At 40.7% G+C, this 26220-nt stretch overlaps 1 protein-coding gene across 6 annotated transcripts in view; it reads left to right on the forward strand.

The window, feature by feature from the left end:
- nphp4 (nephronophthisis 4) overlaps nt 1-26220 on the forward strand; it is a 171795-nt gene that overhangs the window by 82019 nt on the left and 63556 nt on the right. For 5 of the 6 annotated variants that reach the window (XM_028582153.1, XM_028582152.1, XM_028582150.1 and 2 more), the window contains exons 10-15: nt 5510-5728; nt 6235-6367; nt 9530-9582; nt 16209-16346; nt 20887-21044; nt 23394-23585. In XM_028582153.1, coding sequence (XP_028437954.1) covers nt 5510-5728; nt 6235-6367; nt 9530-9582; nt 16209-16346; nt 20887-21044; nt 23394-23585 — 893 coding nt within the window. The remainder of the gene's footprint in view (nt 1-5509; nt 5729-6234; nt 6368-9529; nt 9583-16208; nt 16347-20886; nt 21045-23393; nt 23586-26220) is intronic. The other variant, XM_028582155.1, reaches the window with a different exon arrangement.

The following is a 26220-nucleotide window of genomic DNA, read 5'->3' on the forward strand; positions in this document are numbered from 1 at the left end:
TCCTTTTTATCCTCATCGCAGTTACTTGGTGCAATTTTGAACAGAGTCCTTCTCAGTTTCCTATGATTGGAAGACTGAAAGTGTGTGATAAGCATTGAGTGTTGAACAGATAAAAGCTCTTTCCTAGGCTGTAGGCATCCCTGTAAAAAGGCCCTTGATTGCCCCCTGATATTTGCACAATTACAGATGTAGCTCTTTTTAGGTCTAAACTCAAAACCTACCTGTTTAGAATGGCTTTTAATACGCAGTAGTGGTGTGACAATTTCCTCTTCCTGTTTCTGTGTAACCTTTTATGATTTTACTGTTTTCTACGTTTCATTCTTCTTATTGCAGGATATGTTGTCTATTCTTAGTTCCAGATGTGAAGCACTTTGGATACCTGCTGGTTGTTTTAAAGCACTATACAAATACATTTTGATTGATTGATTGCTCTTTTGTCTGTCTTATTCTCTCAGAGCTCAGCTGGCATTTCTGCTCCCGAATTATCCCTTGAACCAAATACTGTATATTCATTGAATAATACAGGACGTGAGAGTTGGGTCATGTGCTCCACACTCATTTTGCTCTTTTCCTCATGTTCTCTGAGAGCACAGACATGTTCGAGACAGAGTGCTTGAAAACCGAAGAAGAGACACATTAGATAAATGGCCTCACAATCTTTACTGGCTACTCCCTGTGCCATAAAATGATCTTTCTCTAGTTGGATAATTTTTACAAAATCATCACTTTGGAAATAGACTTGTTTGATTGAATGTTTCATATAAAGCATCTTCTTAATTCAACCCCATGAGATGGAAAAACAGGCAATGCCTCAAGGGGCAATATGCTGCTATCTGTTTTATGACTGCCATATATTTCCAGAGTTACAATTCAAATAAATAGCTTTTAATGTCCGTGGTACTTGGGGGTAAAATTATAGTCTGAAATGGAATGGAATATTGATCTGCATCTCATGCTGCTTGAAATGTGTGATTGGATTTGAAGGGTTCTCCTTGTACATAACAGACATTTAATGATAGGACCCGGCACCAACAATACTCTGTATATGAATAACTAATCTGTATGTATATCGTCTTTATAGCTGTGGCAAAAATAAAGCAGACAATACCGACGCCATGCTGACAACTGAAGAAAGGTTCATTTCATTCGTATTAGAAAAAAAAGGGGCGAATATTCTGATTTGCACACTGTAAAACAGGGGGCTGACATGTCTTTAACCTTTACACCTTGAGCACTCTTAGTCCCCGCTGAAGTGCATTATTAGTTGCGGTGCGTTAAATGTTAGCTCCATTAACCTATCTGGAAACTTGACTTTGGGCTTTGTCAGCAAGTTAACTGGACAGCAAGATTACTTTGCATAATATTCTGACATTTTGATACTGCCCTCACCAGATAAAAAATAACAAAGACAGCATTGCTTGTTTGATCAAAAGCCTAAAATTATTTATGCTTTTGTTTACTTGACAAGGACTTCTTGTGACCATGTGAATTTCTGACTGCCATCTGTCAGAAGTAAAGTCAGACGTAGCCCGACATTTGAAGGCTGCAGAACCTCTTAGGGAGGAGGACGGGGTGGATGAAAGGGTCAACAAAAGATGTGACTTTCACACCGGAAACCGCTGTGAATTTCAGGCTTTATACTAACAGTAAACATTGGTTTCCTTTTATCGATGACCACTATCTTTTCCCGAACCTTAACCAATAACTTTTGTTTATTCAAACTTTATTTATTTCCTACCTCTATCTAAGTATTTTGTGCCTAAACCTCACCAAACCTTAACCATACCAGTGGCAGATCAGAAAACAATCAAATGAAGGCTGGTTTGTGGATCATTTTGAAAGGCAATAACAAGAAACCTGTTTTATCATTTAGTTTGGAGGACTTGTGGGGCATATTTTTCTGCCAAAAATTGTTTGGTTTTACCAAATTGCTTTAGATGACAGATATTCAGTTGGATTTGGCAGAAACAAAGGCTCTGCTGTTTAAGGGAGCTCTCAATTGAATCAGAGCAGCGACTAGGATTATGATGAGAGAACAACATTAAATCTTAAAATACCATATACCTTGAAACAGTGATATGTGTAAGGTTATATTGTCCCGCGAATCTGCATGAATATGACTGGATTTTACCAGACTCACAGCTGTGAATGAGCACAGAAGCATATTGCAAAGCTGACACGTGGTTGAAGACTTTGACCTCTCACCAGTGGATGCTGTTACTGGTTTTGATCTTGTGTTCACAGACAGCTGATGTTGTCTGTTTGTGATGTTCATTCAGTCTCTTGTCAAAGGTTCTTGCTGTTTCACCAATGCAGTCTTCCCTACAGTTACATGTGATGTCATACACCACTCCAGTTTTCCTCTCTGGGGAACTACTACTACAGCCGCGAACTACTGTATATCACTATAAACTGTCCGGTTAATGTGGTCATATATAGCTGTGGTGGCAGGGAGAAATAGAATAAGTTAATTAATGAAGAAAAGCATGACTTTTTCATTGTGTGTAATCCTTGTGGAACTTCATGGAAATCTGTTTTTGTCCATTGAATTTTTGATATTATTCAGCTTTTTTTTTTTGGCCACTGTTCTAGCTGTTCAGCTGTGCAGCTGACAGGAAATGTGGTTCTGAGGACAATGAAAGCTGTAACACAGTTTGAAGTTTCAAGTGTGGTGTGAATTTGGGCGTTTCTCCTCTTGGCTCTTAGTATTGCCGCTGCTGCCATCCCATACCTGAATACAAGAAGTTGAATTATTGACACCATGCTTTAGCAGCACATACAGAACATCTGTGTTGGCACAGTCTCTTTTAAAACTACTGCAGGCAGTTCCTTTTTTCCATAATAACACCCTGTGGACACTGCATGACAGTTCCAATAACGACATTTCTCTTAAGAATGATGACCTATAGTATTGGATTATGGTATTACATGTAAGAAATGTGCTCAGGGGAATTGCAAGCATTGAGTGAACCATTATATGCTCTACTTTGTCTTGCAACAATGTGCAGTAGTGGGCTCATTGTGTATTCTATACTGTCCCACATATGATTGATTACAATTGTCTGAAGCTGACCAGCTTATTAATCGATTCAGCAAAACCTCAGAGTCCCCTGTGAATGTGATTTAAAACAAAATGCTTTTTTACTTTTCCAGGGCTGGCTGCAGTAAAGGTGCAATGGTACTGCTTGTAAATCATGTTTATACACAACAAACTGCTCTGAGACTGGATGTGTGACCTAGTATTTAGCCCCCTAATGCATTGACCATAAAGAATTGTCAGCGGTGGTAATATGCCAGGCCACTGCAGTACATTAGTTTTAAAGCTTCATAGTAAATTTGACCTATTTTCATAAATTATTCACATGATTAATTGAGTATTTATTGTTGTAGTTAATATGGCAAATTACGTAATTGATTATTAAAGTTTTTATGAAAAAGTTAATAACAAAAATAAATAAATAAAAACTTTGTATTTTTTTTGCACTGGAACCTTCACTGTAAAATGTCTGACTAAATCCTAGAAATGCATTAACTACTAATCTACGGTCTAATGGAAGTTTTTCATTAGGCTGCAAACTGCTGCTGTGCCATGCTGCGAGCAACTGTCATCTGAGTCCCTGATGCTACATGGCAGCAACCCTGTTTCCATATGAAGGGGATGGTATGGAAAAAGTAAACTAAAAAACGGCTGCATCTTTGGAATATCAAAAACTCACTCTATGTAGGCATGAAAGGTGGCATTGAACACTTACAATAAATTCCACTAAAGACCCAGTCACTTAAAAAATGGATTTCAAAACATCCATAGTAACTTCTCAAACCCACTCTGCAGCATAATTCACTTTTCCATTGGTGATCCGTATTATTCTCTAAGTTTCAAACTAAATTCACAAATTAGATTTTTTTTTGAGTTTCTGGTCAACCTGGAGTGTACCACTGACCCAACACATGATCCCCTCGAAAACGAGATGATACATCTCAAGTGGTTTAACTTAATAAACAAATTTTGGGAAAATAAAAAACACGTCAGCTGTACAATCAGAGCTACTGTATTGCTGCTGCTCAGTGGGTTGAACTTGTATTTTAATGTGGCACAATGCATGCAAGTCTGAGAATATTTTAATAACTTACAGTTCTTAACATACACCTCTGGTGCAACTCAGACACATCATCAGTAATGTATCCTGGGTTCATTGGGTGTTTTGGGTCTCACAACATCATACACCCTCGCCCAGGCGACCCTCAGGCCCTGGCTTGTGTCTGAGTAGCTTGTATGATCCACGGATCGCCCCGCTTGATCCACAGCCATCTTGACGCCTTTTCGCCAGCGTCCGTGATGTTCTTGACGGCTTTCCTGATGTGCAGTCGCTTCACTCCAAGCATCTTGAGGGCCCTGATGAGTGACTGGCCGACGAATCCTCTGCACCCGACCTCGATGGGATTGCACCGGGTCCTCCACCCCCTGCTTCGAGCTGTTACGAGCAGCCCCCCTGATTGCTGGTGTGGCTTCTCCCAGTCTTTAACAAAGGTGATGTTCTGTCTTGCTGGTTGCTGGTGTCTACTGCAAGCGATCCCAGTGCTGATGACCTCTGCAATGACCCTCAGCACTTGGTCGTGGCGCCAACGGTAGCGCCCATCTCCCAGTGCTCTTGGGCAACAGCTCAAGATGTGCTCCAATGAACCTCCTCTCTGGCAGAGTGGGCGCAGTGGTGTGTCTGCCAGGCCCCAGCGGAAGAGGTTGGATGGACTGGGGAGGACGTCATAGACAGACTGAACCAGGAATTTGATCCGGGGTGGCTCAGACTTCCACAATTCTGTCTTCCACGACATCTTCCAGTCTGCCGGCCATTGGGTCCATGCCCCCTGCTGCCGCATCCCCACAGTCCTACTGCAGCGGGCTTCTTCCACCTCAGCTCGGACCTCATCTTGGATCAGCTGCCGTCTTTCCTTTCCCTGAGCCTTGTTGTTGTTACCATTACATAAATGTGTAACATTGTGTGTATACACAGTGGTAGACAGACAGACAAACAGACAGAGCCGTTAAGATCCCTCTGAACTCTGGTATAGTGGTTAGCACCATCTGAGACCGGTGTTACACTGGCTCCCATGCAGCCCATGTTTTAATCCCCAACAGGGATTTTTTTTAAACAATGAAGTTGCAGTAGCTAACGACATGCTAAAGCTTGGCCTTGGAAGTAAAGCTGGGTTAACACTGTAGGTTACTAGTTAACCATGCTAACATTTGTGGATTATGTCACACTGCTTTCATCCATTCCTTGCTCTTGTATTTGTAGTTTTGGAAAGGCAATAAATAAGAAGCTTGACAGACCTGCGGTGCCTAGTAACAGTTGCTGTGATTGAACAATCACTGTCTGGGTGGGGGGGGGATCCAGTTCTTTCTCTGTGCAGTTATGAAAAGGTTAATCAAGCTTGTTTCTATAATGAAAACAATAATACTGATGTCAGTGTCTTAATATCCTCTAATCTTGTGTCTTTTTCCATCACACAGCTGTCTGCCACCTCCACATCCCGAGCGGCCTTCTTGCAGTGCCTTCGTTGGGGGATTTGGTGCCCATTCCAGGAGCCCGCTGACTGGAAGGCGGAAGAGATACAGCTTGTTCTGCAAGGAGGTGCAAAGCCAAACCCTTACGGAGTCATGGTCTACAGCACAGAAATGTCTGCCAAAACTCAGAGCCCTGCGCCACTCTCGGCTCCAGGCACAGCTCAGGTAACACAATAGCACAGAGGCATGTCTTTGTCGAAGGAACAAAATGTAAAGAATGCATTGGAATGTGTTAAGACGCACAAATATGTGTAAAAATGTTTCCCTGACGACCAAAATTTTTACATTATCTAAATTGTTTTTTGGGCATCATGTGGTGCATTAAGACCACTCTCATACAGTACAAGGTCAGATTACATCATCCTTTAATGCTCGGCAGAGACACAGACAAATAATTGGCTGCAAGTCGCTTTTTTTTAAGTGACCGTATCAAACTTTTTAAAGGGTACAAAAGTCGTCATCTTGTGATGACTTCACTTTTCGCACCTAAGCTGTGAATTTTCACACAGCTCAGACATTTGAGAATAAGTAGACGTCACCGCCACGTATCTCCTTCTTCTGTCGGCTATATCTCATTCATTCCAGTTTTGTCCTTCCCTACATAATCTGATCTGTTAAATCTCCAACAGTGTTTTGTGTTACTGAAATGTGTGAAACTTTTTCCTCTCAAGGAGGCGAGGGATACCCTAACATTTTGGCTGTCATCCAGTCTGGAAAGGAAGGCATCTAGCCCAAAGGCATCTCTGAGGACAAAGCAGGAGGATGTGCCACGTCAGAGAAGATCACCTTCATCACCTTCACAGGGTAAATATCATCATGTTATCAATAATGGCTTTTTAAGCACATCAATTAATTACTTGGAAGAGAATAGGAGTAAGCTTATATGAAGAGTTCCCCTCCAAGAAGGAGGTGACAGGGTCTTTACTGCTTAAAAAAGACCGACATTTGGGTTTCACTTTCTTGTTTATTGGACCAGAAAGTGTGTGGTCTGTTTCTGCAAATTGTTTTGTGGGCACACCTCAAGTGTGCAGCAACACCCAGGTGTAATCAGCCAAAGTTCTAAGCAATCAGCACCAAACTAGCCTGTCCTCTGTATATGATGCAGCCCCCACCTCTGCAGTGTTATCTCAATTGCACCACCTGCTCTCTGCATGATTAGCACGCTTCATGATTGGGGTCTGAGGGGAATAAAGGGATAAACTCAAAGTGCCAGGAGAAGACTCTGGCAGTCCATTAGGGCCTCTTGATCTTGAACAAGACTTACTGTTGCTAATGTCTGCTCTCAGATGGGAACTTTGGCCGGAACACTGACAACAACAAACACATCCAGTATTTTCACTCTTATACCATTATAGATACTGACTGAATTGCTTTTAAATGGGAATACTGATAATTGTGGTCTTTTCAGTGATAGCTAGTATTTGTGCTAACATTTTTTAGTAACCCCTTCCATTTTCTGTTCTTGAAGGGGTTACAGTATCAGTGTGTGCGGAATTTCCCTAACACAAGAGTCTTTTTTCCGTCTCTCCTAAATAAGCATGACCGTTGATGATGTCCTTCCAAAAATAGCTCCTGAACCCCAAGCTTTAACGAGGCCTCCCACTGAAACAAAGTTTTGATAAATATTCCATCCCGCTCACAGCCAAAGATAAATGATGTGCCACTGTCTGCATCTCTTACTGAAACCCAAACCACTGGTTTGCTCTGTGCCTGTCAGTGAATTAATTAAAAGTGTAGTAAACACTACACACAGCCACTCAATCCCAGTGACAGCAGAAAGAACTTGAGTGGACCCCAGTTGTATTGTCGATGATTGTCCCACTAATGATGCTGTTAACTTATCTTGGGAGAGAAGAATAGCGTTGATCAGGGCCTACTTAATGGGCATGTGGAGAAGGCTTTTGGCAAAGTCTATTAATGACAATTTAATCAGTGTTCAAGTGTCCTTAGAGGATCGTCCAAGAATCCAGAATGATTTGGGCTAGTGTTTGGGGAAGAATGATATCATGAATCTCTGTCATTCTTTGATTTCAGCACCTTAATCATCTATCCATCCTACTTTGTTTGTGTGTAATGTCTCAGTAAAAACAGATTGAACCCAAAAGCAAGTCTCCAAGACCAGTCCGGTAAGATAAAAAGTTTACAGGAGATCGCAAAAGTCAAATCCAGGCAGGCAGGGGAGATGGGGCAAACGTATCTAATCCAGGATCAGACTAGAGAGCAGGAGTTCAATGGGGGGGGGAAGGTCATTACAGGTAAAACTCTGGAATCATCTGGAGGATGTGAAAGGACAGGAGAGATAGTACATGGGTACAGAAAAAGCAGACAAGGAAAGGTTAAGGTTAGGGGTTAGGGTTAGAAACCTAAGTTATTCATCATAGACATTGACATGAGGGTGGAAATTTGGCATTTTAATTTTAATTTTAATTTTAATGATGCAATCTTTACATATTTAAATCTTCCTCAACCCTTTGTGTGTTGTGCACGTAAAGGTGCTTGTGTCCGACTCGTACATCTGCTGGTTTGCTCAGCTGTCAAGAAGGCCTCTCATTGATCATGAATAAACGGCCAACTGCATGTTAGTCCAGCTAATGAGGTGAAACACATTCTTCCGCCGGCTCGAGATGTAAAACAGTGAGAAAATGGAAAGCCCTCAAAATAAAATGGCTGCCGGGGGGATGCCAGAACACATTTGTGACGGAGAGCCAGCCAGTTCTGCTCTGTGTCCACTCTGTGTGCATGTAGTCTGAACAGATGGGAGCTACAGTAAGACACCCCGGGCAACTGAAGCAATTTCCAAAAGGCCAGTCAAGCCCAGCACAGAGAGCGAGAACGAGTGGGAGAGGAGGACAAAGAGATGTTGGAAAGCCTTTCATTTCAGTATTACCATGGCTACCAACTAAAAACCTCAGGAAGCATTGTTGGACTTTAAACTCAGTGTGACATCTAAATCCAACTCTGCCTCCTGATCTGTGTGAAATGGAGAGATGTGTTACTGATTGTAAGTAGTTTTGTTATCCCAGTGTTCAGTGGAGAATTATTTACTTTGCTGAAGTGATCCAGTACACATTGTCACAGTATATTCTTCATACCTCAGGATGCCACCTGAGTGCAAAACCAATCAACAACTTCCATTCCCTCTCACAAGCTGATATTCCACTGAATGTCTAACCACACTATACAATTAACAGTGCTGCCAGGGACGCAGAGCATGTTGTTAATGAAGCTTGTTAAACATTGAACTGGAGGTGTACATAATGTTAGCCACGTAATGTGCAGAAGAAGACATTAACAAGAAACGGGATAAATGTTACACTAGGTTAATACTTAGGCCCCTGTTTTAACAATCTAAGCGCATGGCGTGAAGCTAGTTTAACGGCGGAAAAATGGTTCAAAAGGGTTGTCCTTAGTGTCCTAATTAATCATAGCCAGGCGCATTTGTACCTTGTCGTATTGCTATTATGATGGTGGATTTGCACCGTAATATTTAGATTTTTAATCTTTTGCACGTTTGTGTGCTGCTGCACGTCCCTGTGTGTGTGTGACAAGCATAGTGTGCGCGCGCTGTGCACGAGCCCAGGCGCATTTTACTAATGCGCTGTTAAAATAACAATGAAATGCTGCGTTATTGACTTTAGACCAGGTTTTTTGTTGGTCAATGACGCGATCACTTTCCGCAGCCTCGAGGTAGCAATACGCCAAGAATGCACCTGAACACACCTCCCTGTAAGACCAGCACGCCCATGGGCGCACAGATGGGCGCAGGTGCATTTGCTATTTAAACTGTGTGGGCGCTGGACAGGAAATTGACAACTGCATCGGTCTTAAACTAGCAAAGGGACTTGCGTCGGGCTTTGTGCGGGTGCAAGATAGGGTCCTTCTTAATGTTAGTTTACACTTTACAAGGTGGATAGACAGGTTTTTGTTTTGCTTTTAATCTTCTTTTGTTTTGCTCCTGTTTTTCAGGTCAAAAATTCATCCCACTAGCTTCTCCTCCAGGATCTCCTCAAGGCCCCGGGGTAAGACAGCTTATCACCTACTCAACTTAAACTAGTGACTAAACCCTAAATGCTAAAACAGCTAGTGTTATGACAAGGAAGGCTTTGTCTGAAGTTCCTTGGTTCTCTAAAAGCAAGTGTACACCGCAAGCATTTGACTTTATAGCTGCTTTTGTACTAATTTCTCTCTTTCTTTATATAAAAGAAGACTCTCAGAAACTCTTCCTTTATATTGCACATTTCAAGCATGCAAATGGTATCTGGCTCTTGTCTGTACTTAATGGTACAAATGGATTCCAGTTAACAGCTGACCTGGAGTGATTCCTGGCTGGATGACATGATCAGGTAGCCCCTCTAGCAGTTCCCTTGCTTGGATACAGCTCCCTTTTTGTGCTCTTTAGAGAAAGATCATAAATCTTGACTAACCCACAGTCATGCTGTGTCTGGTTTGTAGACAGAAATTGCTGTTCAAGCCTATAGACATTTTTTAAAAATGTCAGTGAAAATGCATTATCTGTCCCAGATCTCTCTGCAACAATGTGATTAGAAAGCATTATTGGCATCTTTTAATCTTTTGACTCACCTGTGTGAGATTCCAGAAAGATTTGGTCTATCAAAATATCCTGCAGCCAGAGTTTAACTGAATATGTATGCAGCTGGTTTGGCAAGGGAAAAAAAAGTGTATGGGGGTGTTTCTGTTGGAAATGCTAATCTTGGATAACAAGATATTCGTGTGTGTCAATCATGGAACAGTTAAATCACCACAGAAACCTGGGAAATAGGAGTAACGCTGATGACAATAATCATGCCTAGTTGCATTAAATCAGATTAAATGTCACATTAGCATCAGTATATGTTAGAGGCTTCCTGCAGGCAACTGATATAGCACTGATCAATTGTACATTAACAATGTCATAAATTTAACTGCACCGTAATTATCCACCCATCGTGGGTGACGATGACTGACTCATATCCCATTCTTAGTAAAGTGTCGACATCGACCACATGTAACATATACCAACAGTGTGTGTTGCTGTGTGTGTATTTTGTGTTTCTGTTCATCCTGACTGAGCTAAGCTACCGTTACCATCATCCCTCAGCCTGAGTGGAGGTGCCAGTGGAGACTGGGAGTTGTGATGGATGCTGCTCTCTCTCAGGATGAGGCCAGAAATGCACACACACACACACACACACACACACACACACACACACACACACACACACACACACACACAGAGCTGAGCAGGAGAGAGATTTGTTTCAGTGTTAGCTCTCTGGACCAAAATGAGCTGCAGCCTGTATTGTAGACTAATTTCAGTTGAACCAACAGGGGCTGGGAGCTGTGGGAGCGCTGTACCCATGAACTCAACAAATCGACCCTCATTTTGATTAAGCAGCGAGGGTGGTGGAAGCCTGCAAGTGGGCAGCTCCCAGTGGCTAGACAAAGACAACTATGGTCATACTGGGCGGCTGTTAGGGGATGACATTAGAAGATGGTGGTGCTTAGCTGGATATACAGTATACCACTGTGCATACACAGTCTTTTTTTTATCTCATAATTCCCAAAACATCCAGTCTATCAAACAGGCAGAATTAATTCGAAAAGAAAATGTTATTTTCAGTGTGTGATTATGTTTGAATGATCCTACAAGTATTTCCACTGCAAATTAGTAGATGTTTATATCATATTTCCAAGGTTTAAGAATTAAAGTGCAACCACATTTTACCAAAGGAGCAATTAACCTTGCACCAAAGGTGAAGCACACATTGTAAGACAGAAACAAACATTTATTAAAGCAAGGGTCTGCCGCACACATCACCATTAGATTAGATGACCTTACTGAGAGCAATTTTAATAGAGGGGCTCCTGATGACAATACTCTATGTGAAAATTATCATCCAACTCTGCAGTTCCCTGCAGCTCTACAAAGGCTTTTAGCCTCTTTTAGCTCATTGTTTTTGATCCTCTAGTCTGCAAAACACCGCTCCCATCAACCTTGTTTCCAGATGTAGCACGCAGCAAAAACACTATGATAAACCCACTGTATGCTACCTGCCCAGCAGCGAAGGACAGACAGATGAAGTTAGTGACAAGCTGGTGAAGTGTGTCAAATATCCAGCAGCTCAAGAGACAGGAGTTGGTGGAGTCCTTAAGCAAAGAGAAAACAAACACAAATAAGTAACTTACATTCATTCATTGGTTATCTAGAAACACAACTACAAATGAATGCTAAGGTTGCTCCGTGTCTGCTGAATGTGTCAAGTGACAAAGGTTTTCTAAAACGTAGTAGGATGTTACTATGTCAAATGTTTTCAGCTTGTTCCACTGCTCCCAAGTGGCCAAACTAAATCATTGAAAGAAGCATTACATTTACAGTGAATGTATCTAATGATATAACAATCTATAATACATTCATACTGAGTAAATAAGGGTGTAAAGCAGCAGCCATTAGTGCCCTGGCTGCTCAGTTTGCACACCATAGATATTTATCTGATGGCTATCCAGGATTCTGCATAAAGAAATGAAGCAGAAAACACTCTGTGAAGCCATGCCACTGCTGTTGGCAGTCACCCTACAATTCATCACGACTCTAGTGTGCTGCAAAATTCACAAATACAGTCTCTGCATCTCCCTAGATCTGTGCATTCTACCCTTTCAAAGATACGGTTATAAAAATACACTTGTTTCAATCCTAAAATGATTTTGCCTGTTCAACAAAAAAAATCCTTTCTCTTCAACATGGCTGTCAAGCGCTGATTAAGCATCCTCCTCTGAACTGGCTCTGTAAACAAGCCGTACGCTCCGGCTCTGTCTGTCTACATTGCTGGATTTGACAACTTTCTCTTGCTCGCATAAATTATTGATCCTTGACACTCTCGGCTTTCCATGGTGCAGAATGCTAAGGGTCTTGTGGTATTTATGGCCAACATTTGGGAGAGCAGCTTAGTTTGTTTGCCTGTGTTGATGATGATTTCTCGCATCGGGCTGCGATCATGTTTCAGGGTCATGCTCGTGTTCTGTCGACCCAGGTGGTCTTGTAGTCCAGGGGCCGAAGGTGAGGCCATGTTTCAGTTTGTTGCTGGCAGAGGGCTATTTGGCAGCTGGCACTGGCTCAGACACACCTCATCGCTGCATCTCTCTTTTACGCAGAGGTACTAAAAAAGCACACAATTATCGCTCAGCCTTACTCGCATCCCATCCCCTTTGTTCATACTTTGACTTAGTACTCCCCCTTTCTCATGCATCTCTAATATTTTCTGCTTTTTTTGTGCTTTACTGTGTCATCTTTTGTTTTTAGTATTTGATTCCAGTAATCTCTTCCTCTTTTTCACTTGTTCTGCTTCTTGATCATCCTCCCTTTCAAACCACACCTGCCTCTCACTTTCTTTCTTTGAGACACATGATGAGCTTGACTCCATAGCATGGTCTCTCCCTCTCTCATACACACATACTGACCATCAGGAAACAGCCAAATGAACATTACTGTAGGTCTTTGTTATACACACACACACACACACACACACACACACACACACACACACACACACACACACACACACACACAACACACACACACACACACACACACACACGCAGGTCCAATCAAGCCAGAATGTGAACAGATGATCTGTTTGGCTGTCAGGGCAAACAGGCTGAGTTCAGAACATTGGCAGCCACAGCATTGCCACTACTAATTGCCTCTGCGTATTATCTTGGTGTGTGGGTGTGAGCTGTTGTGTGTGTGTGTGTGTGTGTGTGTGTGTGTGTGTGTGTGTGTGTGTGTGTGTGTGATCCCCACATGAAGAGTGAGTGTGGTGTCTTTCACACCCTCTGTGCGCAGGACGTAGTGACTCAATGTGGTGTGTGTGTGTGTGTGTGTGTGTGTGTGTGTGTGTGTGTGTGTGTGTGTGTGTGTGTAAAATGATGTAGTATGACTTAGCAGTACTTGTGATGACTGATTTGTGACAGCCCAGTGGTCTTGACATTTTAGGACATTTTGAATTGTGAGGACATTTCGACCAATCCTCACAGCCAAAACAGCTAATTTTATGGGTTACGCCTACACGTAGTATTTGTGAGCGAGCAAACTGTGGAGTGGCAGGCAGTTTCGAATGAAGATATCCACTCTGAAAGCATGTCAGTCAAATCACTTTAACATCTCTATATCAGTGACATTTTGTTTGTACAATTTATTTTAAAATGAACCCCAAAACTATCTTGTCAGTATTTAAACACTCAACAGAGAGAATGAAAAGGCGGCTGTAAAACGTTGTTGAAGGTGAACACTAAACAGCAGTTGCTTTCAGCTTGAATTCAGTTAGTTAAGATAGATTCCATGACCGCTTAACACTACTAGATATTATATGGCTTGTAATCCCATGGGAGATGGGCCAGATGTTTGGCATCACAGAAATAAAAACTAAATAATTTAAGGCAGATATTGATATTTGAGAGTTTAAATATTCAACAGATTATTTAACAAATACATAGCATAAACAAACTTTTTTTGTTAAGGTGATGATGACCTGCTGGAGGATCAGCCATTACAAGCTCGTGCTGTGCAGCCAAACATTGCTCAAACCCACCCACCAGTTTTATTATTTTCTCCTCTTTTTTTTTCTAGTGAAATGCAGACCAAATTTTCAGGGTGATTTTGGGGGAAGTGTGCATAAAACAACTCACAAGATATCTAGAATATTTCCATTTGATGGAATGGTGCAGTCATCAAAAACATGCAGTCTGCTGTTTAAATATTTCACTCAGTGCAAACATCATATGTCTTTAATGGAGATTTGGAACAAGCTGATGCAGACAGTGTGGAATAAATAATTTTTCAAACTTTAAAGGGTAACACTTTACTTGAAGGTATCGACATAATTGTGACATGACACTGTCATAACTATGACATGACACTGTCATGACCGTGTCATAAACGTTATAAACAAGTCACAAACGTTTGACTTCTGTCATTAAGTGTCATTCGGTTTTTGTCATGACAAGTTGACATTGTTTGGGATGTCTAGATTGTGACAAGTTGACATTAATCAAAGTGACATTACCAGAAGTTGTCTTGGTCATGACAAGTTGACATTAAATTAGTTTGGGATGTCTTTGTAATGACAACTTGACATTAACCAGGATGACATTACCAGAAGATGTATTTGTCATGACAACTTGACATTAAATTTCTTTGGAGTGTCCTTATTAAGACAACTGGACAGTAAACAGGATGACATTATGTAATTATTATTATTATTATTACACATTATTATGTGAGAAAAAGTTTGTTTTGCGCATTGCGCAATATTGCGAAAAAACTTTTTAGCAAATGTGTGTGGCCTATATCATCAGACTCCGATGGATTCAAGGAACACGTGGATATAAGGGTTTCTAATTTGCGATGTAGACTGTGGGAGTTATAGTCAAAAACACGTTTTACGTGAGTATAGCGCCACCTAGTGGTCCATGTGTGTAATTTTTGGTAGGTAAGGTCCATGAACCATTGTACATCTACACTGTAAATTTTAAGTTGCTAACATTAGTGTAAGTGGTGAATCCAAACCTGGGTCCCATAGGCCACTCCCACTTTGAAGAATCAGTACTCCACTGTAGGCGTGGCCTCAGGAGTGGGCCGAGATGGTACACTCCAAATTTTGTAAAAATCGGATCAGCCGTTCATGAGATATAAACTTTTTGTACTTGTAGAGCCCCATAGTGGCCACGTTTTGTAAAATTGGTTGGGGAGCCTTAGAGGGTCATGACAAACAAGAATCTAAAGATTCGTCGCGATGATACCATTTATTTTGGCAGAGATATTTGTTTTGATCATAGCAGATTCAAAGTGTTGAGTTTACATTAACAGCAAACACCATCAGCAGCTAATTCAAATGGAAAAATAAAAAGTTTAAAATCTCAACAAATTCACCAAATTAAACGAGAAAATACATTGTTTGTCCATGCCTCCTAAAACAACAGAAACCAAATGACGCCCCTATCGCCAGGACAACTTCATTTTGTCTGTGCCTTTTTAGTCATTACAAATCACTGTTGGTGATTTAAGTGGCCTTTGGTTTTAACAATCATGGTCATGCTTTAAAAATACAACAATGTTGAACGGCGGTTTGAAAGGAGAAAGGAACAGTTTCCCGTGTTTACGTCTGGTGTATTGTTGATCCAACCATTCAAGATGAAAACAACATTAACCTTGTTCTCTGTAGAGTGCAAGTGAAGTGGCCATGCTACTGGGCTGTTTTTGGATCATATTTTACTATTAATAAACGTCCACTATTGGTAGTAATTGATATATGTTTGCCACCCATGTATAACTATGTAGTAAGACAACTGTAAGGACCAACAGCAACTCTCAAACTATTAGCTGCTTTTGTTTCCAGTTAAAGGTCTTCAGAAGCAAGAAGGGAGCAGACAAACAGTTCAGAATCTGATTGCTGTGGGATGACAGTGTTGAAGGATTGTGGGTGGAGAAGCGGGTGGAGTGAGAAGGGCTTATAAGTGCCAAAGCAGTGTAATGGTCTGTTTTTGTCATCTGAGATATGGCACGTGTCTCTCTGGCGTAAAGTATATTCCTCAGCCCTGTTGTTCATAATCATAATAATAACAGCAAATCATTTGCATTGTTTCTCTGCAGCTCTCACTGTCTCAGCTGGCAGCTACTTCACGCTACCCAACCATCAGCCACTCCAGCTCGGCGTTGCCTTGGCAACAGTCGTTTCCTTCTTTGCTCCATCCTTCCCCGTTGGCATCAGCTCACCAGCTGTCACATGTCGTAAGATTTCCACCCCCGTACGCTTACACACACACACGCACACACACATACGGACAGACAGACAGACAGACAGACACTGAGGAAAATACACAAGCAAAACCAGAGTCGTAGGTGCATTTACACACAAACATAGCAACACTTAGTACATAGTACACATTTCCCTTTTTACAATCCCTAAGGATATTCAGACAGTCACTCACTTGAGTTCAAAGACACACTCACCTTTATAGGACACAATGTGTTTTGGTGAAATACACTGAATATAAACAGAATTTTGTTTGTCTCAAGAAAACTCCACAGGGCACCTTCAATATGGTATTTGTGTATAATGTAAGTGTTGATGCCCAACGAGGTCCGGTGGACCACTTAGCGTTAGACGGTTCTGGCCTCCCAGTCATCCATTAATTCCTGATTATTGACACCTAGTTGGGCATTAACCCTTATATGTGGAACATTCATTTTGTATACATTAAGTCATTGTCTCATTTCTTCATTCATTTCTTCTGTATTAAGTTTTTTTCCTTCCCATTTATTGTCACAGTCCATTGTGAGGCTTTTTCAGAGCTGTCCTGGCCCGTCCACCTGCTTTTACGCCTCAGCACAGCTAAGAAAGACTTTGCTCATAATCTATCCATCTAGACAGCAGTAGCTTTAATGGGTTTGCTACCATATTTTATGCACAAAATCCATATAGCTTAAGCTATGAATCATATTGCAGGAATAATCCAGGAACTGTGGATCAGGCTTATTGGAGATAACAATATAATCATACTCACAAATAGCTAAAAAAAGACACAATTCAATTTGGTTTTGAAAGACTGACTAGGTTGTGCTGTGGAAAAACTGTTAGAACAACGAATCTTTTCCTATATATGTATAAATACACTGGTAGTAAAACGTTTAGAACATCCTGTATTTTAGCATTTTTGGTTACATTTCAAGCATATTATACCATGAAATATGACACAAAGGAAATAACATCCAATATCTTCCAAAACACTATCATATCAGTTTTGGTATTTCCTCATATAGAGATCAATTTAACACATACAGTACAGGTTGACTTCTAGTTATCAGAGTTAGAGAAGTTTTAAATCTAAAACACTGAATCAACATGAACTAATATCCTTACCCTTCACATTTGTTGATCGTTATTTTAATTTGGGAAAATTAGGGAAAATAATGTTTTCAGTCATCTGCATGCCCCTTTTATAAAAAAAAAAATCTTTTTATCCCTAACGTTTGGTGAGAGGGTGTAATACTGTGGACTGTAATGTATCTATCTGTTAGCCATGAACAGCTTGTTCACTAGAAGATGACATATTTTGGGATAATTTATTTACCTTGAGGTGAATTACTGAAATGCAGGGAATTAATCTGGAGACTATTAGTATTAAAGTGAGCCTATATAACATTTGCTGAACAGCTGCCACTGATTGCCACAAGTGGAAATAGCATAATGGTAAAGGCTAAAACATAGTGTAACAGTAGCACAAGTAGAGACGAGTCTGACTCAGTAATATCAGTTACAAAGTCCTATTTATCTTAAGTTTGCTAACATTAGCTACCAAAAGCTACTGGTCATACCAGACCAGCTAAGGCTGTAGCTGCACACTGTATTGAATGTCGGATGGGTGTGTTTCATTGCTTACGAATTCAAGTTTTCATCAGAAAAAAATGAATGCGGTATTTTTTCTTTCCATAGTTACATAAACTTGCTTTAAGGGTCACATCCTGATACGGTTTTAAACATTTAGTTTTATTTCTCCTAAATTCAGTTGACAGTTGCTTGATTGTGGTTAGTTGTCTCATACTTTGCAGCTGATACTGTACAATGCTTTGTTTAAACACTGTCAACGTAAAAGCCTTGGATAAAAGCATTATATCCCTTGTCCCCTGGCTGCTATCACTTTTCAGGTACAATACATTCTTTGTGCATATATTGAGTCATTAAATCAGCTTGCAGAATTTATTGTTTAAACCTCTATTTGTCCTTGTTCATAACCTCAACACACCTGCCTATAAAAAGCAGTTGCTCATATGTCAACCACAGCATAGGCTTGATGGCAGCATGTTCAGATACAGTATAAAGCCATTACTTTGAGCCTTTTAAACATACTAAGGGTTCTAGACCATGCCTTTGCATCCACTAAGGTTATTTTACTGCAGGCTGTTTGATTAGAGGGGGAACATGGATGTGCATGTTGCAGCATGACTTTGGTCGAGGTTATTACCAGCATGTTTGATGAAATGCCCAATAATGAACAGCCATGCATGTCCTCTGATAGGCCAATCTGAACCATGCACATGTATCAAAGAGCAGAAAAAAACACTTGACTGGAAAATGACACCATTGGCACTCCTTAGCTAATTATCTGCGCTAATACCCCTCCAGCTGCATGTCTGTCAATGACAAGAAGAGGGGATTAATGTTTATCACAAAACATTTAGAAATGTTGAATTGATCCACAAGCGTTAACAGTTCTTTTTCTTTTCCTACATCGCTGATATTGTGAAGGAGAAAGAAGCAAAAATGGATAATGAGCAAAACAAAAGAATGTCAGTAACTGAATTGCAGATTAAATGTAAGGCTGGCTCAAAGTCTAAACATAAACAATATGTTGTTTACATTTAACTCATCACAGTGGTGTTGCCGATTCAGTCCTGTTAGCTTTTACCTTAAATTAAAATGGAAATTGACTGTCAATGGCAATTTAATTCAGTTACAAGTTACCACAGTTCAGTACATTCTCATATCAGAAAGGGACACAAACATTGCACAGAAAATACGTCATCTTCACACAACTAAAAAGTAAGTTAACACTTTACATTATGGCTCCTTGTAAGTATCCAAAGCCTGATATACTGTATATTATTCCTCTGTGCCATAATGCTCTGTTGTTGTCCAAAAACTATTAAAACACATCAATAAACCACAGTGTTGCACTGTGACATTTTCCTATTTGTAGTCAATCCAACATACACTGTCCTGCTGGCAATGAGGAAAGTCCAACATGGACTCAAATGTTTGTACTTTTTCACATTTCTTTTCACATTTGTTCACAAGTCTGTACCACCCTGTAATCGATCAAACATTTGGAATGCGGACCCCAGTCTCAATCTCTTTTTTTGTTCTCTGTGTGCGAGTCCTCTCCTGCTGCACTACACAGTCCTGCTGCCATAAACACTAACTAGTGCAGGAAAAGTGTGTTAATCCATGGCTGGAAATAGTTCCTAACAAATACGCTGTTTGAGTAATGTCTTCTATAGTCTCGCATTGTCAGACCTCTCCAAAGCGCTGTGTCAGTGCTGAAGTATGGTCTGACTACACCACTTACCTATTCTGGGATTTTTGAAAGAGAAAAAAAAACAAAAACTTCTGTCTTTTTTGTATTTCTTTAAACAAATCACAATTGTTCTGAATGGTGCTAAGCCCCGGATGCAGCAACAGTGCCCTCGCAAAATAAATAGCGGAGATAGGAAAAGGACATCTGACATCTGAATCATCTCAATCTATCCCTGATATTCTGCACTTTGATAGCTTGAGGAGTTGCATTGGCACATCTTACCACTTTCGCTCAGTGATGTATTGTCTTCATGTCAAGTTTATTTATGGAGCATTTTTAACAAACTGGTATGTTATAGAGGTCTTTGCAGAAAACTAGGGACACAAAAGCAAATGAAATCCATTGTTATAAAACGGTAGCAATAAAACAGTTTCATCACAAAAGAAACAGAAAGCAGGAGCAAATCTCAAGATTTAAAAACCAACATAGTGTAATTAATTGATTTCTAATTGGCACGGCAGCTTGTAGAGAGTGATTGATGAGACAAAGTCAAGCCTTCTGCCTCAGATGTCTCCGTGTTTTCCACACAAGTCACTTTTGAAATAAGAATAGCAGAGCACAGTTTCTGAGATGTGCTCGTCATCCTTTTCATCTTTGGCTGCAGAACATGTCGATTTAGGTTTGTACAGTACGTTGATGGTCAGGGCTATTTAATGCCTTGTAACTTACAGATGGGGACTCAGAATCCATGCAGGCATTTAAAAGGACTGAGTAAATGTAGAACAGATGTAGGAGTACTACTGTGTATTGAAGAAGTGTTATGCTACTGTAAGCGTAGGGTTGGCTCAGTCAGAATATTAGGCCATTTCCATAATCGGTTCTGACAACTCCACCACTAGCTTTCTCTCTTACTGCCGTGTTGCTTTGTTCTAAGCCCCCATGACATAATTTTATTGTCCATGTAATTTCCATGCATCCAGCTGCCAATTAGTGAAGTCCTTTTTTTGGATTCCAATCCTTTCTGCCCACAACTGTACTACAGTGCAGTCGTTTCATGTTGTTGCAATTGTCTTTCCCCTTACTTTTTGGTTTACTGTGTGTGTCTCATTGGCGGAAATATTAGCCTGAACTGCAGACACTCTTGAGCTTTCTTGGCCTCTTATAGATTTTAGCTATAGACCGTACAACAAGTATTGTTCAAATTCATTTTCTTTATCATTTTCCTGTATCTGTATCATCCCACTTTGGTACAGGCCTTCTCAGGTGTCAGCAACATTGCCCACCTGGAGATGGACCTTCAGCGGAAAGAGGATGTGTCAGCTTCAGTTCAGGACGAAGGAGACCAGCTTCAGGAGCTGCCCTTCACCCCTGTCCATGCCCCTGTCATCACCCTGGGGATGAATGTGCCTAGGTGAGCCCCCTCTATTGTTTATGTCAGACATGGTCAATGATCTCTATCTGTTATAGAAAGTCAAAGGGGTTTTGTCGAAGCTGTCGTGTACAAATACAATTAGGTTAAGAAGCCATTCGAAAATCCCATCTTAAAGTGTCTGAAACCAAAACATTCAGTTATAGATGCGTGGTAAGAGTTCACAGGTAAAACAAATAGAATGGCCAAAGGAATATGCCATAGCTTTTGTTTTTATCCTATTATGCTGTAATACATCATTTGTAAATGGCTTTTTCTCCAACAGTAAAACAGGATATCCTTTATAGAACATGCTGACCATTATTTCCTTAAACATGTTATTTTGCATTCTTTTTCATGCTCTCCTCTTTGCCTCTGAATAATCATTACCCATTAGTTATTATTGTGCTCTCTGAAACCCAAAGCTAATTCTGATCCTGTATGAGAGGTGAGCAAAATACCACTTCATGTATGTTGGTGTTGGCATCAGCTGTGTAATATGAATTGCAATAAAGAGGCCAGCTGTTATTTGTGAAACGGTAAGCTGGCCATTGTAATGATAGATGCTTATGATGTGTAGCCTTGAAAATCCATTGGATTGGAATTGAGTTGAATTGAAATGGTGGTTCTAGTTTCTTCCAGATATATGAACTAGTAGGATATGGCCACCTGGCTTTCCAAGATTAATGCAGCTCAAATTTGCAACACATTTTTTCCCTTTTCCCCTATTTTGTGTGATTAGCACCTCACTACAGTTTCTGCTGTGGCTAAACTCTCTATTGCAGTCCGGGAGGGTGACTGAGTGATATTCATGTTTGATAGGAGACATTATTGAATGAAGCCACTTTAAACATCCTTTTACCATGCTCCTGTTTTATCTGGCCCGGTATCTGAGTGAACACTAGTACAGTCCTTCATTACCACAATCGTTCACTGTCTTGCTATATACAGAGGGATATCGATCGGCTCACTAATTGGCAGCATGGGTTCACTGGGTAGTATAGCAATGTTGTCAGTAAGCAGGAGAATTCATCTCACAGCCAATTTAAAGAAATCGTTTTGTCTACCTTTACATCCCACTTTGGTTAATGGTCTCAGTTGTTTGTTTGTGTGAAAAATGCATTATTAAATCTAGCGGTAATGAAGAGGTTTTGACTTTATTTTGTGTTACAGAATGCAATTTGCTCACAGTGTACATTGCAACCCATACTGTATATACTGTAATACAGTTTTGGAGAGGATATCTTAATGGCAGCGGTCTGTTGTGGTGGAACAACAAATGAGAAAGTACACCCTGCAAATAAAGGGCACAGTAACTCCGAGACAAGGCATTGCGTTAGCACAGAGAGTCTGTAAATAAGCAGCTGGCATCGAAACAGTTTTCCCAATCCCAGAGTTTGGATCCAGACTTGATGCTGTTCTGTTCAGTGAGCTGAAACATCTCTGCCTCTTCACTCGGAGCCAAAACATATTTTCGATTGTTTTGGGTGTGGAATGACCCACTTCTTTGAGAAGAACAACGAAGTTTAAAGAAGTTTAATTGAAGTTGCCATGCATATCTGACTGAACCCCCTTTGAAATAAAAATGATGACTTTAATATTAATCCACTTGGGCTAAATTAAGATGTAACTTTTGAAAGCATGAAATTGACACAGCTACAGAGGGAAACCCAATCGACTGCCTTTATCACTGTTGTTACCCTAATTAGTTTGATCAAGACGTCATTCTTTTATAAAGGTGAAGCTGTGGTCTTGCCTGTTTACCAACTGGACACATTACTGTTATGATAACATAATCATTCATTTTCCTGTGGTTGCACTTTAGCCAGACATCTGTGTACTGTGTTTATCACCCACAGTGTTTGGTGTCAGCGTTGAAAGCGTAAGTTATGAATGTTACCATAGTTGCAGAAAAACAGGTGGCCACTATGATTAGAGATAACTGCCAATTATGTTTTAAAATCCTGAGGGAGCGCTTTGCAACCCGTTCTCCTTTCCCTGTAAGCGTTCTTGTGGTGCCGCTGTTTGACGGATATTGCTGACATCCTCATGCTGCCTGATCATCTTTTTGGTTACGTCAGATATTGAAATTTAGCTTCAAGAAAAAAAGGTAAACGTCTTGAGTCACAATGGAACTGATCCGAGATAAACTGGGTTTGAAATGATAAAAGGGCACAGAAAAAAAATGTCTCATTTACACCCACAAATCACCCAAGTGAGGCATCACAGGCTAAATTACTTCCTGCTGCTCGTAATGCATCAGGAACGGCATTTGCTGAAGTCTTTTCAGCTTGGCGAATGATCGATGGGCGCTCATGATTCTGGATTCTGTCCTCTTCCTTTCTCCTCTAGTTCCTGCTCAGTCAGCTCCAGGAGCTCACTGGCTCACCTTTACTCCGCTGGCTTCCCCGACATCATGGACTGTAGTGGGCAGGTGGCAGAAGTCCTGGACCCCACCGAGCCCGTGCCCTTTGACCCTCAGCGTGAGGACACTGACCCACTACAGGGCAACCTGCTGGTGTTCCAGTTTCTGGCGTTTACCAGGTGAGACTTGCAGTGCTGCTGGGTCACCTGAGCCTGCAGTGTCACCAATAACTGATAGCAGCAGCTTATGTACTGCACTGTGTATTTGCTGTTGTCATAAAGATCAGTATAGATTTGGCTTGTATGCTATGATAGATTACGTGTGATTAATTAATGATTTAGTTTTGCAGAAATGTCAGAATTGTTGTTGTTGCATTTTACTCTACACTGAGCCACTGTCCATTTAACCGTACACAGGAATAGATACATACTTTATGCATTACAACGCCCCTCCTGCCTTGAGATTTCTCCTTTTTTTGTTTTGAACTACACCCAAAACTTCAATGCACTTAAACCCTACAGGCATAAAGTCATGCCAATCATCCTCTACACCACATGTGTCAAACTCAAGGCCCGCGGACCAAATGTGCCCCCTCGCAAATTTTTATCCGGCACGCGTATCAATTTTAGGTTCACAATACATTTTGGCCCTGGCTAGTTGTGCACCAAACCACAAAGACAGAAAACTGTTTGGAATTGCAGGATCATGTATAACAGGAAAACCCATCTTATCTTGCTCCAACCTAATGCGTTTGTGTCTGAATTACCAGTTTACCTCACCAATCAGCGTCCTGTGAGGAGCTACTGGCAGCTACAGCCGTGGTTTAGGTGTGTGACGTGATAGACAGATGGTTCATCCAATCACCTGCCAGGTATTTTTTTTTAAATGCCTGCCCGTTCCCAAACAGTTTCCAATGACGGCTGCTCAGATGGTTCTGTTGTTAACAAACCATATGGCGCGTCAGGTTACCAAACTTTAGAGACGGGGAATGATGGCAAACTCATAAGGCTGATTTCAATTTATATTTGATATTTCACATGATTCCATGTAATCACGTAACATAGGTGCAGTCTTTTCAATTCAGCTTTTAATGACAAATATGATCTTGTAGATTTGACGAGTTTTTGTCGGAAGGGTAGCCAGGGTCCCTAGATCAACACGTGTCGAATACTACTGTGACTGTGTGTGTCAATGTGTGCTTCAGACGTTGTTAAATGACATGATGCTATGTGATGGTATCAGTGGAATTTGACTACCAGCCATCCTTAAGTGCAGCAAAGAGGAGGAATGTGATTGAGGAAGAAAAAGTGGCAGGAAAGAGACACATCATGACCAAGCAACAACAACGAGCGTTTGTTTTTAAAGTGCAAAAAAGACATTTCTATTTTTCTTTTTTAAAGTTTTAATCTTTGAAATGTTAGATATTAGTGAAAAAAAAGCCCACCACAATTTCTCAGAACCCAAGGTGACATCCTCAAATTACTTGTTTTGTCAGTTTGTTTTTTTCAACGACTGTATTTGTAACATTGAAATCTTTTCTTTTTCAGTTAATGGTGATGTATGTTACTGTATGTAAATAAGATGCACTAAAGTGTGTGTAATACTTGCTTTTTGCTTAAATTTGCTGCCACATAGGACTAAAGAAAAAATATATAAATGCATGAAAGAAAAACAGAACTGTAATTATCGTTTGGGGGACATTGCTATCAGACAGGTTGTAAACCTACCCCGAGGTTAGCCAAACTTATTTAGAGGAGAAATTGGAGACAAACAGTGAAATGATTACCTAAACAGTCTGATGTAAAGTTCCATCACAGTTTACAGACTGACCTCCTGGTTTCACTTTAACCTACCATACAGTAGTTGTTTGTGCACACATCATACACAAAACATACTTTTTTTTTTCCCCACCGAATTGAGCAGAGAGGTCAGTAATGACATGTTTCCTACCTCCAGCTTTCCCTCAGCACAGCATCCCTGTCCTGTCTACTCCATCCAGGCTGGTAATTAAATCACTTCCTTTCTGCCAGCGAGTTGGAAGGAAGTCGGGTAGTAAAAACCCAGTTATATTGTAAGATTACAACAGCAAATGTTTAAAGCCCCTGGGTAAGTTGAAACACTATCATATTACCAGTTGGAGACAGTGAAACAAAGCAGATATTTTAATATCAGAAAGTATGGATTTTTTTTTTTTACTTTAATGTCTGTGTTGTGAAGGTATGAAAACTTATTTGATTCTTCAGGGGTTTTTTTCACCTGAAGGCAATCTGAAGTTCAACCTAAAACCACATACTTGAACATACATAGAGTGGGGTAGAAGGTTACCTCATCATTATGACAAACAGGAAAAGCAGGCGGGAATTAAGGCAGCGGCAGCAGTAGCACTTAGGCTAGCGGGGTGCCTGTGGATAGTCAGTGTAATTTCTAGCTCTTACCCGGGCGCCATAATTATCAATATTGTCTGTTTACGGAATGAATATTAATGCCAGCTCTTTTGTGAAGATGGAGCACAGCGGCATCTTTATCAGGGGAATATCCGAGCAAATGATTGACTGGGAGGTCACACACCGCTCTTATTAGATTCCACTTTGAAATCTCCGGCTCTGAAGGCCTGTCCATGGTTGTGGGGGGCCTCCCAGCACTCCCTGCTTGTTTTCAAATGCCTTTTCTTTTCTCCTCATTATTGAATACCCGATGACTCATTGCTAATCTGTTCATCAGACGGAAACAGAAAAAAGCTCATCCTGAAACTCGCTCATTATTTAATATGCTGGTGCTAAATCAAGTGCTTGCAGGCTCACCGGGACTTTTTGT

This window comes from Perca flavescens, chromosome 7, assembly GCF_004354835.1.
Source record: "Perca flavescens isolate YP-PL-M2 chromosome 7, PFLA_1.0, whole genome shotgun sequence".
NCBI classification, from domain to species: Eukaryota; Metazoa; Chordata; class Actinopteri; order Perciformes; family Percidae; genus Perca; species Perca flavescens.